Source organism: Nerophis ophidion, linkage group LG19, assembly GCF_033978795.1.
Source record: "Nerophis ophidion isolate RoL-2023_Sa linkage group LG19, RoL_Noph_v1.0, whole genome shotgun sequence".
Lineage (NCBI taxonomy): Eukaryota > Metazoa > Chordata > Actinopteri > Syngnathiformes > Syngnathidae > Nerophis > Nerophis ophidion.
The window spans coordinates 21,942,089-21,957,173 of record NC_084629.1 but is presented as its reverse complement, the minus strand read 5'-3'; the positions used below and the strand labels follow the sequence as shown (position 1 = coordinate 21,957,173).

General features: G+C 37.0%; 1 protein-coding gene across 1 annotated transcript in view; it reads right to left on the bottom strand.

Moving 5' to 3' along the window:
* man1a2 (mannosidase, alpha, class 1A, member 2) overlaps positions 1–15,085 on the bottom strand; it is a 172,785-nt gene that overhangs the window by 115,106 nt on the left and 42,594 nt on the right. Inside the window, exon 3 of the mRNA XM_061879537.1 lies at positions 9,980–10,244. Within this exon, the coding sequence (XP_061735521.1) occupies positions 9,980–10,244 (265 nt within the window). The remainder of the gene's footprint in view (positions 1–9,979; positions 10,245–15,085) is intronic.

The window sequence follows — 15,085 nt, the reverse complement described above, 5'->3', positions numbered from 1 at the left end:
ATATATATATATATATATATATGTATATATATATATATATATATATTAGGGGGTGTAATGGTACGTGTATCTGTATTGAACGCAGTGCGTATTCAGAGCGATGTCACAGCCAATCAGCAGTGCGTATTCAGAAAGCAAGGAGTCAGTACTCCGGCGTCGAGATGAGCAGATATGTGTCTAGCAGGTGAGCGGCGGACATCGTTCACTCCCCAAATGATAAAAAACACTTCCCAGTCACAACTATAACAAACATCACTATGAGCCCGTTGACCTTCTAGAAACTTAAACTTAAACTCAACTCGCTCATAGTTGAAGTGAAGCCAATTAGCTTTCAGCGTTACGTTAGCTCATTTTGCAGTGTGTGTGCGTGTGTGTGTGTGCATAAGAAAAGTCAACTACAGGCTTCCCAAATGCTGTAATAAATTAAGCATGATGAGTTGACTTGAAACTGTTTAATGTTGCACTTTTTATATGTAGAAGAAATGTTTTGTCATTTTATTTAACTTGAGGCAGGTTAATGTGGATTACCGTAGGTAGAATTATTATAATGTTCCCAATGTTAAAAGGATAAAGCCATTGTTTACAAATTTGGTAAATAAATAACCAAAAAATGTATATTTTGTTGTTTTCTTACTGTACCGAAAATGAACCGAACCGTGACCTCTAAACCGAGAAACTGCGCTACCTAAACTAAGCTGACCATACGTCCTCTTTTCCCCAGACATGTCCTCTTCTGCGGCGGTGTCCGGGCGTTTTTTTTTTAAATGCGTCAAATGTCCGGCATTTTGAATTAGGGCTGCATGTATTTTCAATGTAGGTCCAGGGTTAAGTTACTGTGTGTGTGTGTGTATATATATATATATATATATATATATATATATATATATATATATATATATATATATATATATATATATATATATATATATATATATATATATATATATATATATATATATATATATATATATATATATATATATATATATATATATATATATATATATATATATATATATATATATATATATATATATATAGGGCTTCACGGTGGCAGAGGGGTTAGTGCGTCTGCCTCACAATACGAAGGTCCTGCAGTCCTGGGTTCAAATCCAGGCTCGGGATCTTTCTGTGTGGAGTTTGCATGTTCTCCCCGTGAATGCGTGGGTTCCCTCCGGGTACTCCGGCTTCCTCCCACTTCCAAAGACATGCACCTGGGGAAAGGTTGATTGGCAACACTAAATTGGCCCTAGTGTGTGAATGTGAGTGTGAATGTTGTCTGGCTATCTGTGTTGGCCCTGCGATGAGGTGGTGACTTGTCCAGGGTGTACCCCGCCTTCCGCCCGATTGTAGCTGAGATAGGCGCCAGCGCCCCCCGCGACCCCGAAAGGGAATAAGCGGTAGAAAATGGATGGATGGATGGATATATATATATATATATATATATATATGAAATACTCGAGTTGGTGAATTCTGGCTGTAAATATTGTAGCGGCTGGCTAAGGGGTGTTAGCCAATGGCTTTGGCTGGGGGGCTGGACTTCCAGGGAAGTTAGGGAAGTGACGCTATTGACAAGAAGTGTTGGTTCGAGTTCTGCCGGGAAAAGGAAATAAACTTCTTGGTAAACACTAAGGTGAGTGTAAAGTCAACATTTTTAACTCCAGTAAATTAGTTTTTTTAGTATTTGTGAGTCCATGGAAACTTCACATTTATCTCCCGCTGGATCCACATCGTTCGAGGATGGAGACAGGCTAGCTGTTAGCTTCAATCTAACCAGCACCCGAGCAGACTCCTCCAACTCAAAAACATACTTTGCAGGTCAAAAAACAGGCCAGTTGTTTGCCTTTTGAAGTGGTAATGTGCGAGGAGTGTTCAAAAGGAGTCTTTTGAAGGAGTCTTTTGAAGAAGTGGCTGACAAGTTAGCATCGCTGACAGTGACGTCATCACCATCATTGTTTACTGAAGCACAGATGGTGACTGTGTGTTATGATAAACGCGATAGATTTATCAGATTTAATTTTTTATTATCTATAGAAGGGGTGTCAAAAGTGTGCCAAAGAGGCCATTTGCGGCCCACAGCTAATGTTTTAAAGGCCCACGGCACATTCTAAAAATACTATTAAAATAAACAAAAACATAACAAAAGTGAAATAAAAACGCTTAAAGGTAAAATGTAATTTAGAAAAAGTTGCAATGTTGACTAATAAAACAAAGCTGTTTTTTTTTTCTTTCAAACTGTCATTGCTCAAAACATAACATTAAATCAAAGTCAATGTTATGATGAATTATTGACCTATCCAAGGTTCCCATTACTTCACATCAGATATTCCACCAAGAAAAATATTTTTGGTGGAAGATTTTACATATTTTGTGTGTGCCATTAAAAGCATAGTTTTGTTGGACAAAAAAGGGCGAAAAAAAACCAACATAAAAAAAAAAAACATTTTGAAATGAGAGATAGATGTGAAGTTGATGTAGACTCCAGAGATTTAAGCGTTAAATATAAAATGTATGTATGCCCTGGCACACCATTATCATCATTTCACGACCCAAGCAAAACACTTTTTACACTTTTATAATGAAATAAATACACCTACAACTTATTACATAAAAACATAGAAAAAACTACAAACAGTGGTAAAGTTTAGATCCATGAAGGAAATAAGAAAGTGAATGAATGTTTATAACTGAATACATTTACATATGTATACACATTTGTTTTCTTTTAATTTTTTAATGAATTAAGTAATGTTTATGACCACCTTTTTCCAAAACATGATAGAGAATGTGAGATACAACATAATAATGAATAGTTTTATCATTTGTTTTCAAAAAGCTTACAAAAAAGTGTGACCCCAAAAATTTACTGTGGGACCCCATTTTTATGACTTGATTGGGTCCCTGTGACCCCATTTTAAAAATCCCTAGCGCTAACACAGCAGTCAACAGAGGAGGAAAAAATGCTTTATTTAAATAAATATATTATTTATAAAGCAAGTTTGAGTATCATTGGCAAATGTTCACCTACTCCCGGCCTTGGCGTGCTGCCCGCCTTGGCACGCATATATGTGTCCTCTTTTTGGGATTTCAAAATATGGTCAGCCTACCTAAACCGGATGTACACAAAACGCACGCCATTGTGACTGTCTGGAGCGTTTTTCTAAATATTGCTTTTCTTTTTCTTTTTTTTAATGCGCAAATTTGATGTTAATATACATTGGCCTTGCTATAGACATGCTTTTGATTAGCATTAGCCATTTAACATGGCGATTTCAGCACAACCAAATTTGTTAAAGAAAAAAACAACTACGATGCGCATTACAATCAAACAGTTGGTGTATAATAAGTACGATATTTACAGTATTAACAATTTTTAGTGCACAACAAAAGACTCGATTTAGAAAACAATGAACCAACTAACCAACACACCATAAACCATACACTGGTGCCATCTAACGTTTTGGAACTTGGAACCGTGATAAGAAAACTAAATATAACAACTGCAAAAGTACCAACAACTGTTACTGTTGAGTACCAGTATTGATTCCCAGGTACCAAGAATTGCATCATAGGGCTGGACCGATAAAACAATATCAATATATATCACGATAGACACATAATCGATATAAATATAAAATGAGTTTGATAAAACATTCAATATATATTTATGTTTTTTGGTCGGAAGAAACAAGAAATTACAAAGCAAGATTCGTAGCATGAAGTCACTTGCGCTCGAGGAACACAGCGAAACAGAAAACGTCCCGGAGCAATGGGAGTGAACAGCAAATCAGGTAATAGTACAGACTACCAAGTTTGGTCTCTCTGTCTTGCTGTGGATTCTCTGCATGGAGTGAGAAGAGAACGTATGATATATTGATACATCAACCCAGCAACAGAAACCTGTCTTTAGTTTTGTTGGTTTCAATGATCTTGCCCTGAGTGGATGAGTTCAAGTACCTCGGCGTCTTGTTACCTTGAATTGATTAACGTGGACCCCGACTTAAACAAGTTGAAAAGCGTATTTGGGTATTACCATTTAGTGGTCAATAGTACGGAAAATGTACTGTGGCTTGTGCAGCCCTTTGAGACACTTGTGATATAGGGCTATATAAATAAACATTGATTGATTGAGTGATTTATAGTGTACTGTGCAATCTACTAATAAAAGTTTCAATCAATCAGTCAATGTTCAATGTGAGGGACGAGTGGATCGTGACATCGATGCATTTGTGATGCGGACCATGCATCGGTCCGTCGTGGTGAAGGAGCTGAACCGGAAGGCGAAGGTCTCAATTTACTTGTCGATCTATGTTCTATGGTCATGAGGTTAGGGTTATGACCGAAAGGAGGTAAAGTGAGAAGCTCTGTCATTTTGGAGGAGCGCAGAGTAAAGTCGCTGCTCCTCCACTTTGAGAGGAGCCAGATGAGGTGGTTTGGGCATCAGGTTAGGATGTCCCCCGGACGCCTCCCCGGGGAGGTGTTTATTGCACGTCCGACCGGTACGAAGCCACGGGGAAGAACCAGGACACGTTGGGGAGACTATGTCTCCCGGTTGTGCTGGGAACGCCTCGGGTTCCCCCAGAAAGAGCTGAACGAAGTGACTGGGCGGAGGGAGGTTTGGGCTCCCCTGCTTAGGCTGCTGCCCCCGCGACCCGACCTCGGATAAGTGGAAGAAGACGGAAGGTTTTAATGCAGTGCAGACTTCCAATGTATCCATTTAATTAGTTTCTTCCGAAATTAGCAGTGTTCAATATCTTATACACTACTGCCATCGAGTGTCTCAAAACTGCCTTCATATCGACAGTATATATTTTATCACCAGGCTACCAGAAAAACCTTCGCCGCTGGTTATTAGCACTCTTGGTAAGTTGGAAACTGTCTTACAGGATTTATTGGCAGGCTTAAATAGGTCATAAAAAATGTCAATAATAATTGAAATCCATCAATATAAAACATGTACATCGTGATACAATTGTCACCTACCGTATCGGTTCAAACGTGAACCACACTCCTGCCTTACATTGTTAGATCAAAAAAATAGTAAGGACATAATATTCCCTCCTTATTTTATGAACGTATTGATCTGTAATCTGAAAAGGACAAAGCTACAAGTGCACTTTGTTTGAGTCTTTCTTAGCCGCAGGTTGTGCACAAACTACTTTTGAAGCTGAATTAACAAAAAACTGAAGATCTAAAAAAGTTAACTGTTATCGGTCTTGTGAAGCAGGACGTTATTGGTAAAAAAAAAATTGTGCCTTTCGAGTTTTATGTTAAGCGTTTTGTTCCCTGATGTTAGCAAAACGACCACAGCATGATTTCATTGGACAATCTGGCTATGCACTCCTGGTGTTTGTATGCAAAATGAACAGGGATTTAGCGTTTGAATCTGGCCATAAAAAAATAGCGCTGAAGCTAAAGAGCAGAAAAAGGAAGAGGCCATAAATGTGAGTTATGGGCAAGAACGTCATGGGCAGATATTGCACCTTCATGTCTCCGCACGGTACCATACGTCTCCAGAGCAGCACCATTTCCATCCCACTTAAAAAAGCCTGATTCGCGCCATCGATTCATCCCAGCTTTATGGCCGCGCTTCATTGATCCGCGGGGGAAACGTACCTTTACTCTCTCCGGCGGCAGCCGCAAATCTGCGGTCATTTGCGTTTGGCTCGGCGGCCCACCGTCAGTTGAAGTGGGAAGCAAAGTCTTCACATCAGCAGCGAGTGCAATTACCAATCAGAGGCGGCCTTGCTACCAGGAACACACTTTTCAAGGTAACAATAAGCACAATTATGGGTCTTAGAGGGGAACTGCACTTTTTGGGGGCGGAATTTTGACTATCATTCACAATTTTATGTGAGACAAGATCACATACGTTTTTTTTTATAATGCATTCTAAATCGTAAAATATGGCAAGTACGAGCTGGCTAACAATACAGCTAAAAGGAGTTGTTCTATTCTGCCCATAAAGCCCTCGAAAAAAACATCCAAAAACCGCCGACAATACTCAAGAGACGTGAGCACCATGTGAGGAAAATGTACAAAAATTAACAGACAAAATGGGGAAAATGTGTATCAGCACAAAGTGCTGCCACGCAAACCCTAAAAGAACATTTTTAAAATCAAGACACTATTTCCTGCATTGGGTGCATTTCTACACTCTATTTTACCTTTAGATTTATTCTCTTCTTTTGGCTGTCTTTTTGACAATTACACGTCCCATTTAATATACTACACAAAGTTTAGTTGCTTTAGTAGATCATTAACCGTAAATTTCAGACTATAAACCGCAAATTTTTCCTACACTTTGAACTATGCGTCTTATAAAACAGTGGGGCTAATTTATGGATTTTTCTCTGCTAGAATAAAAATAGTTTTCTGCCTGTCCACAGGGTACCTACTCATGTGGATTCTTTATTTATCACTCCAAGCAACGTTTGTAAGTTTTACAATATAACTAAAAACAATTCGCACTCACCAAATCGTCACGTGGCATATCTGTAAGAGTGGTTTCATGCATATTTGTACGTACTATCATAATGTAATGACACAAGCATCTTTTCGCATTAGCTAATACGATAACACACTTACAAGTGGCTGTGCTAGTATTATTAACTCAGACCGGCATTCTTTTTGTATTGCTTCAGTTTCACAAATTCCTCAGTAAATTCACTGAAACGTCCCCGTGGAGTTATTGAAAGCTAGCTTCCACAGCTAGTGGGTCCATTACAATGACTTCTGTTTTGTTTGATCAGCCGTTTTACTGGCTTGTTACAGATACTGTTTGGAAACAATCAATGTATGTAAACATTTACAAAATATTTCTGTGGAAATACCTCGTTTCAAAACGTATATATGAGCAGCTTATAGTCCGGTGGGGCTAATAAATAGATTTTTTTTCTTCATGAAAAGTTTGCTTATTTACCGGTGCACTCTGAAATCTCTAGTTATTATACACGCTAACACAGAAAAATTACTTTTAGCGGTGCTGTGATCACAAAGAGCTAACTCGCTTATGTTGCTATATAGAGCTGCTGCATTGCCTCTGAGTTGGTGAAAGTTAATTTTAGATCATAAATTATGCCTCTCACCTGGATAGTAGAAGGTTGTGGACATAAACACACAAGTTGGTCAACTTTAACGTCTTACTTAAACAAGTATATGGCGAGAAAGACACAAAAAAATGCTTGATTATTTTCAAACCTGCTTGAGGATTTTAATTATTATTTCTCCAAACGGTAAGATATAAACATCTCATCAGTCTTTATCCCAGTGAGAGCAGACAGAGTACATACAGTAAATTATTTTGATAGTTTGTATATCTTGTTTAGTACTAGCAATACTGCTACATTATGCTTAGTGTTTCACTAAAGCAGCATCTGTTTAGTTTCTAAAACTTGTAGATCTCCTTATATCCAGGACCAAAAATAGAAGTTTCTGGATCATCATCTGTCCCAAAGTAGTCTTTGTTGTCTCTCATCAAGTCTGCCATAATTAGTAGTGTTGTTGTTGAAGGAAAAATCAAACGTTGTGATGTGTCTGTGAAATGAATATGCCGAAGTAAGCTTAAAAATATCAAAATATGTGAATATTATATGTTAAACTTATTATGAATATTGCTACATTACATATATACTTACAGCTTGTATATAAAAAGTTAACGGAGGTTTTTGGATGTTTTTAGAGCGCAATAGCATGCAATAGGAAACATATGTTTATTGTATTATAAGATTTACTGTTAAAATAAAATCAATATTGACATTTTTTGTGGTTCCCTTTATTTTGAAAACATTTGGTACCGGTACCAAATTGTTGGTATCGGGACAACCCTATTTTCTATTAATTTTTACAACATTGGAAAACATTCTTAAAACGGAGGCTTCTCAGAGGATGAGATAACTCCTGGAAATGACTGGTTTAGAATGGAAAATGTTACAAACTGGGTGTGTCCAAGTTAAAGAAAACGTGGTAATGTTTGCTGTGGTCTGGAACAACATGGCACACAACTATCAAAAATGCAGCCAATACTACATACAGATAATGTGTCTTGACACATGCAAATATTAATTAAATACACAGAGAACAAACTATGGTGAGTTCCAAGACCGGGAAAATTAGTGGGACAAAACAGCGCTCGCCAAATCCTCTCCTTAGTGAAGCATAAACACAAACATATTAAACAGAGGGCTTCCTTACAAGTAAGAGCCACCAGGGTGGCGCTAAAAATGCATACCTGGACTATAAAACATCAGAAGTGCAATGTGTCGGCATCCGCATGTGTTTGAGTGACAGTGTGATGAAGTGTGAGCAGAAGACGGCCATCAGTGCACAGCGTCCTTGCCAAGAGAACAAAAGGGACATTTGGAGACAGCCGTGCGAGTCACTCGTGTTCCCATTCTGAATGCCGTTTCAGGAGACATAAATCGAGGTAATTATACGGAGTGGTGGTTAAGGCGAGCGAAACGAGATAGCTCCATCTGTGTGTGGCTCGATTACAGTGTTACCATTTTTTATTTAAGTATGTGATCGTCATTGCAGATAAGTGACTTTCAACGATTACAGACGCCGACCCCCTCAAGCTAATATTGTATCTATTTTTATATGATCACATGTATAAATACTTGTGATCATGGCTGATCGGTAACAGTATCGACAGCATAAAACCCTACAGAAACATCTCAAGTTTCGGCGGAGCGATGTTGCCATGAGGAGTTGAAAGGGATGCAACAGAAACAATGTTTACTCCCGATTTTATTGATGACCGGAAAAGGAATTTTCTTGATCGAAAATTTTGTGAAATGAAACTCACATAAAATGAAGTATGAACCGCCAGTTGCTCAGTTTTGATTCGTTTCAAATGGCGGAAAATATAATGTAAAAAGTCTCTCGGCGTCCCATAGCTGACGTCATGTTGTCCTTTAGACAGCAAAATACATCGTAATCATAGCCAGAGTATTGAACTAGTTGAAGTACAAAGGCAGGGTGTTAATTGGAAGCATGTGATAAGCTCATTTATGAACAATTATGTTGCACAACATATGACAACACAATCAAGGAGCAAACTGCTGAATCGGCATTAATAGCGCTGAGGAGTTCATTGTAAACAACAGCACGACAATTGTAACACACGTCTTAAAGCACTATTTCATAGCGCATGCAGGCCTAAATAAAGCTGCTGTACGCTGACCGTTCGTAGTCTTGTGGAGGTAATAGAAACATCACATCAGGAGGCTGCCTACAGCCGCAGCTGTTATTGCCAGAATTTTTTGCCCCGCTATTAGATAGGGACTCCAGCAGCTATTTTCTTTTGCAGACCAACTTCAAAAGCGCCTCTGCTGGCTGCAAATAAATCATTTGAAACGGCAATAAATAAAATCTTGCAGTGGTGTAGCTGACAAATGACAATAAAGCCAAAGTCCTGGTATCCTGGTGAAATACAATCATTCCAAAAACAACATAGTAGGGGTTAAAAATAGATTATTGATGCATCTATATGTATTTTGATGCAGTTTTAATTTTCTTTTCGTGTTCTTACATAAGCGCTTATCACTTGCAACTTTTAAAAACACTGCGCTCCCCTTCTATGCCTAACGTCTGATGTGAAATTATTTAAAATTTTTACTCGTGAATATTATAACAACATGGCTGTTAACATTTTTGAGAGAATCAAAAGTGTGTGTGTGTAAGTGTCTGTGTGTGTAAGTGTTCGTGCGGGCGTGTACATTGATTGTTTTCGGCTTGCTGCTGTTGTGTCATTTTATAAATAAAGAGATTGTTAATTAAATTCCCCCCTTTTATGTTTATCCCCCCTCCCCCCAAAAAAGGTGAACGACCCAAGGAGTCCCCCCGATAATAAATATGCTTGCAGAAAAACCTGGGAGTAATGCAGCAATCAGCTCACAAAAAGACACCAATAAGAGATTGATCATCAAATATTGGATGATTCATAAGAAAAAGACTGTCACTTAAACGGTGGTCCTACCTCACGAATCTTGTCGCGTTTCTCTTTGACGTCCGGCTCCAGAGGCTCGCCGTCACTGACACCCACCACCTTGGGCATGGGCACGGGCGGCAGAGGCTTTGGCGCCGCCTCCTTCTTCTTCTTCAGGTCCTGCACCACCTTGCTCTTCTCCGTCTGGATCTCGGCCTGAAGCTCTTCGCGTGACTTCCGCAGCTTCTCCTTGGCCTCCTGCAGAGCTCGCTCGTGGTCTGCACGTATCTTGTCCCGGAGGCTCTCCTCGTCCTCCCTGTGAGCGCCACAAAAAGGAGAAAAGGGCCAATTAGCCGAGGAGAAATCCATCTGAAGCTAAACAAACCAAAAGGTATCTTTTTAGTGATGGAGTATAATCAAATATGAATGAAAAGCGAGACTGCTTTGGAGATGTAAACTGTAAACATGAAAGCACTTTTGCTCACTCTTCCACTTAAAAGTAAGAATGCATCCATTAGGGGTTCACAAAAATGATCGCTTCCCATTTCTTTTATTTTCTAATATTTTTTTATAAGAAATTTAACATAGTTGTCTTTTTATTTATATATATATATATATATATTTTTTTTTTTAATATATATTTTTTTAAATATATAATTTTTAGTTTTTTTAACTTTAGTTTAGGCGGTGGCTCTTTGTATAGACGTATATATATATTTTAACCACATTATTTATATAATTATACATTATGTACAAATATTTAACATAGTTGTCCTTTTATATATATATATATATATATATATATATATATATATATATATATATATATATATAATTTTTTTTTTTTTTAATATATATATATATTTTTTTTTTTTTTTTTTTTACTTTTGTTTAGGCGGTGGCTCTTTGTATAGACGTATATATATATTTTAACTATATTATTTATATATTTATACAGTATGTATTGGATAAAAAAAAAACAGTCATCACTGTCACCGACGTCCCACTGGGTGTGAGTTTTCCTGCCCTTATGTGGGCCTACTGAGGATGTCGTAGTGGTTTGTGTTGTGGTTTGTGCAGCCCTTTGAGACACTAGTGATTTAGGACTATATAAGTAAAAATTGATTGATTGATTGATTTATATATATATATATATATATATATGTATATATATATGTATATATATATATATATGTATATATATATATATATATATATATATATATATATATATATATATATATATATATGGTGGACGGGACTCTCGCTGCTGTGTTTGATCCGCTTTGGACTGGACTCTTGCGGCTGTGTTGGATCCACTATGGATTGAACTTTCACAGTATCATGTTAGACCCGCTCGACATCAATTGCTTTCGTCCTCTCCAAGGTTCTCATAGTCATCATTGTCACCGACGTCCCACTGGGTGTGAGTTTTCCTTGCCCTTATGTGGGCCTACCGAGGATGTCGTAGTGGTTTGTGTTGTGGTTTGTGCAGCCCTTTGAGACACTAGTGATTTAGGGCTATATAAGTAAACATTGATTGATATATATATATATATATATGTTTTTTATAACGTGTCGAGGGCCAATAAAAAACTGTGTCTGAACAGCTATGGTTTTAACAGTGGGCTTGTCATTGTGGTTGTACTGTAGTTTGCAGAGGCCTGGGACTGCACGGCATCATGCTGGAAGCAACGTGGGAGGCTTTTATATTCTGTTATTTATTTAAAACAAACCCTGCCGCCTTTGAAGCAACAAATTAGGCGCGAACAATACAAGCGGGGAAAATTCAGCTTGTAAATGATTTTTAATCTGCTTGTGAATGTCCGCCACAGCTTGCCTTGCAATGTGAACTGCTCATGCACGCACGCACGCACGCGCAACCGCAAACAGTCATATATATGTATATATATATTTTGTATATATATATATATATATATACATTATGGGGCGGCATGGCATAGTGGGTAGAGCGGCCGTGCCAGAAACCTGAGGGTTGCAGGTTCGCTTCCCACCTATTGACATCCAAAATCGCTGCCCTTGTGTCCTTCGCCAGGACACTTCACCCTTGCCCCCGGTGCCGCTCACACCGGTGAATGAATGATGAATGAATGATTGGTGGTGGTCGGAGGGGCCGTAGGCGCAAACTGGCAGCCACACTTCCGTCAGTCTACCCCAGGGCATCTGTGGCTACAGATGTAGCTTACCACCACCAGGTGTGAACGAATGATTGGTTCCCACTTCTCTGTGAGCGCTTTGAGTATCTAACAATAGAAAAGCGCAATATAAATCTAATCCATTATTATTATATTTTATATATATATACATACGTATATATATACACACAAACATATATATACACACACACACACACAGACACATATATATATATATATATATACACACACACACACACACACACACATATATATATATACAAATACAGTATATATACACATATATATATATATACAAATATATATATATATATATATATATATATATATACACACACACACACATATATACACACACACACATATATACACACACACACACACACACACACACACACATATATATATATATATATATACATATATATATATATATATATATATATATATATATATATATATAAACATACATATATATATACTAGGGGGTGTAACGGTACACAATAATTACGGTTCGGTACGTACCTCGGTTTAGAGTTCACGGTTCGGTTAATTTTTGGTAGAGTAAGAAAACAACAAAATTTTATTTTTTTTGTTACATATTGACCAAATTTGCAAAATCTTTAACCAAAAATATTTTTCTTAGTGGAATAATTGATGTGAAGTAATTGGAACCTTGCATAGGTCAATAATTCATAACATTGATTTTGACTCAATATTATGTTTTGAGCAATGACAGTTTGAAAGGAAAAAAAACAGCTTTGTTTTATTAGTCAACATTGCAACTTTTTCTAAATTACATTTAACCTTCAAGCTTTTTTATTTCACTTCTGTTATGTTTTTGTTTATTTTAATAGTATTTTTAGAATATGCCGTGAGCCTTTAAAAACATTAGCTGTGGGCCGCCAATGGCCTCCGAGGCACACTTTTGAAACCCCAGCTATAGATAATAAAAAATGTAATCTGATAAATCAATGGATAAAAAGCAGAGCCTGGCGATGCATGCGTGTTTATCATAACTCTCGCGCTCTCTCACCCTCCCTCACGAATGCTGTGTTGCGCGAACAATGCGTTTTGTTTTTAACCCCTTCTTAGCCCTGAACGTACATTGTTAATACGCGCAACCATAACTCAAAATGCAGGACATTTGAGGCATTTAAGAGACTCTGCCCTGACAGCTCTGCAAAAGAGACATGTCCGGGGATAGATGACGTATTGTCAGGACCATCCTTGCCCGGTAGCTGCTTGCATGCTATCAAAAGGAAACATGTCCAGTGCTGGCGGAGACCAAGCTAAATGCCTCACATGTCCGGCATTTTGAGTATTGTTTATGCTACTTAATATATCTGGAAACTCGTTCGGTTCACCTCCACACCGAATCGAAACCCCCGTACCGAAACGGTTCAATACAAATACACGTACCGTTACACCCCTAATATATAAACATATATACACACATATACAGTGGGGCAAAAAAGCATTTAGTCAGCCACCGATTGTACAAATTCTCCCACTTAAAATGATGACAGAGGTCTGTAATTTTCATCATACGTACACTTTAACTGTGAGAGACGGAATGTGAAAAAAAATCCAGGAATTCACATTGTAGGAATTTTAAAGAAATTATCTCTTACTTATGGTGAAAAATAAGTATTTGGTCACTTCAAACAAATAAGATCTCTGGCTCTCACAGACCTGTAACTTCTTTTTTAAGAAGCTCTTCTGTCCTCCACTCGTTACCTGTATTAATGGCACTTGTTTGAACTCGTTATCTGCATAATAGAGACCTGTCTACAGCCTCAAACAGTCAGACTCCAAACTCCACTATGGCCAAGACCAAAGAGCTGTCCAAGGACACCAGGAAAATAATTGTAGACCTGCACTAGACTGGGAAGAGTGCCTCTACAATAGGAACAATTTTTTATATATATATATATATATATATATATATATATATATATATATATATATATATATATATATATTAAGGCTGTGAATCTTTGGGTGTCCCACAATTCGATTCAATATCGATTCCTGGGGTCACGATTCGATAATATATCGATTTTTTTCGATTCAATTCGATTCTCGATTCAAAAACGATATTTTTCCGATTCAAAACGATTCTGTATTCATTCAATACATAGGATTTCAGCAGGATCTACCCCAGTCTTCTGACATGCTAGCAGAGTAGTAGATTTTTTTAAAGAAAAATCATTTATAATTGTAAAGGACAAAGTTTTATCAACTGATTGCAATAATGTAATTTTGTTTTAACTATTAAACGAACCAAAAATATGACTTTCTATCATTGTGAAAACATTGGACACAGTGTGTTGTCAAGCTTATGAGATGCGATGCAAGTGTAAGCCACTGTGACACTATTGTTCTTTTTTATTATTTTTATAAATGTCTAATGATAATGACAATGAGGGATTTTTAATCACTGCCATGTTGAAATTATAATTAATATTGATACTGTTGTTGATAATATTCATTTTTGTTTCATTACTTTTGGTTTGTTCTGGGTCGTGTTTGTCTCCTCTCAATTGCTCTGTTTATTGCAGTTCTGAGTGTTGCTGGATCAGGTTTGGTTTTGGAATTGGAGTGCATTGTTATGGTATTGCTGTGTAGTGGTTTGTTGGATTGATTAAAAAAAATAAAATAAAATAATTAAAAATCGATTTTTTTAAAATGAGAATTGATTCTGAATCGCACAACGTAAACGATTCGACTCGTATTCGAATCAGTTTTTTCCCCACACCCCTAATATATATATATGTATATACACATACATATATATATATATATATATATATATGTATATATATATATATATATATATATATATATACATATGCATATATATATATACATACATATATATGCATATATATAAATATGTGCATATACATATGTACATATACATACATACATACATATACACACATATACATACATACATATATATACATATATACAT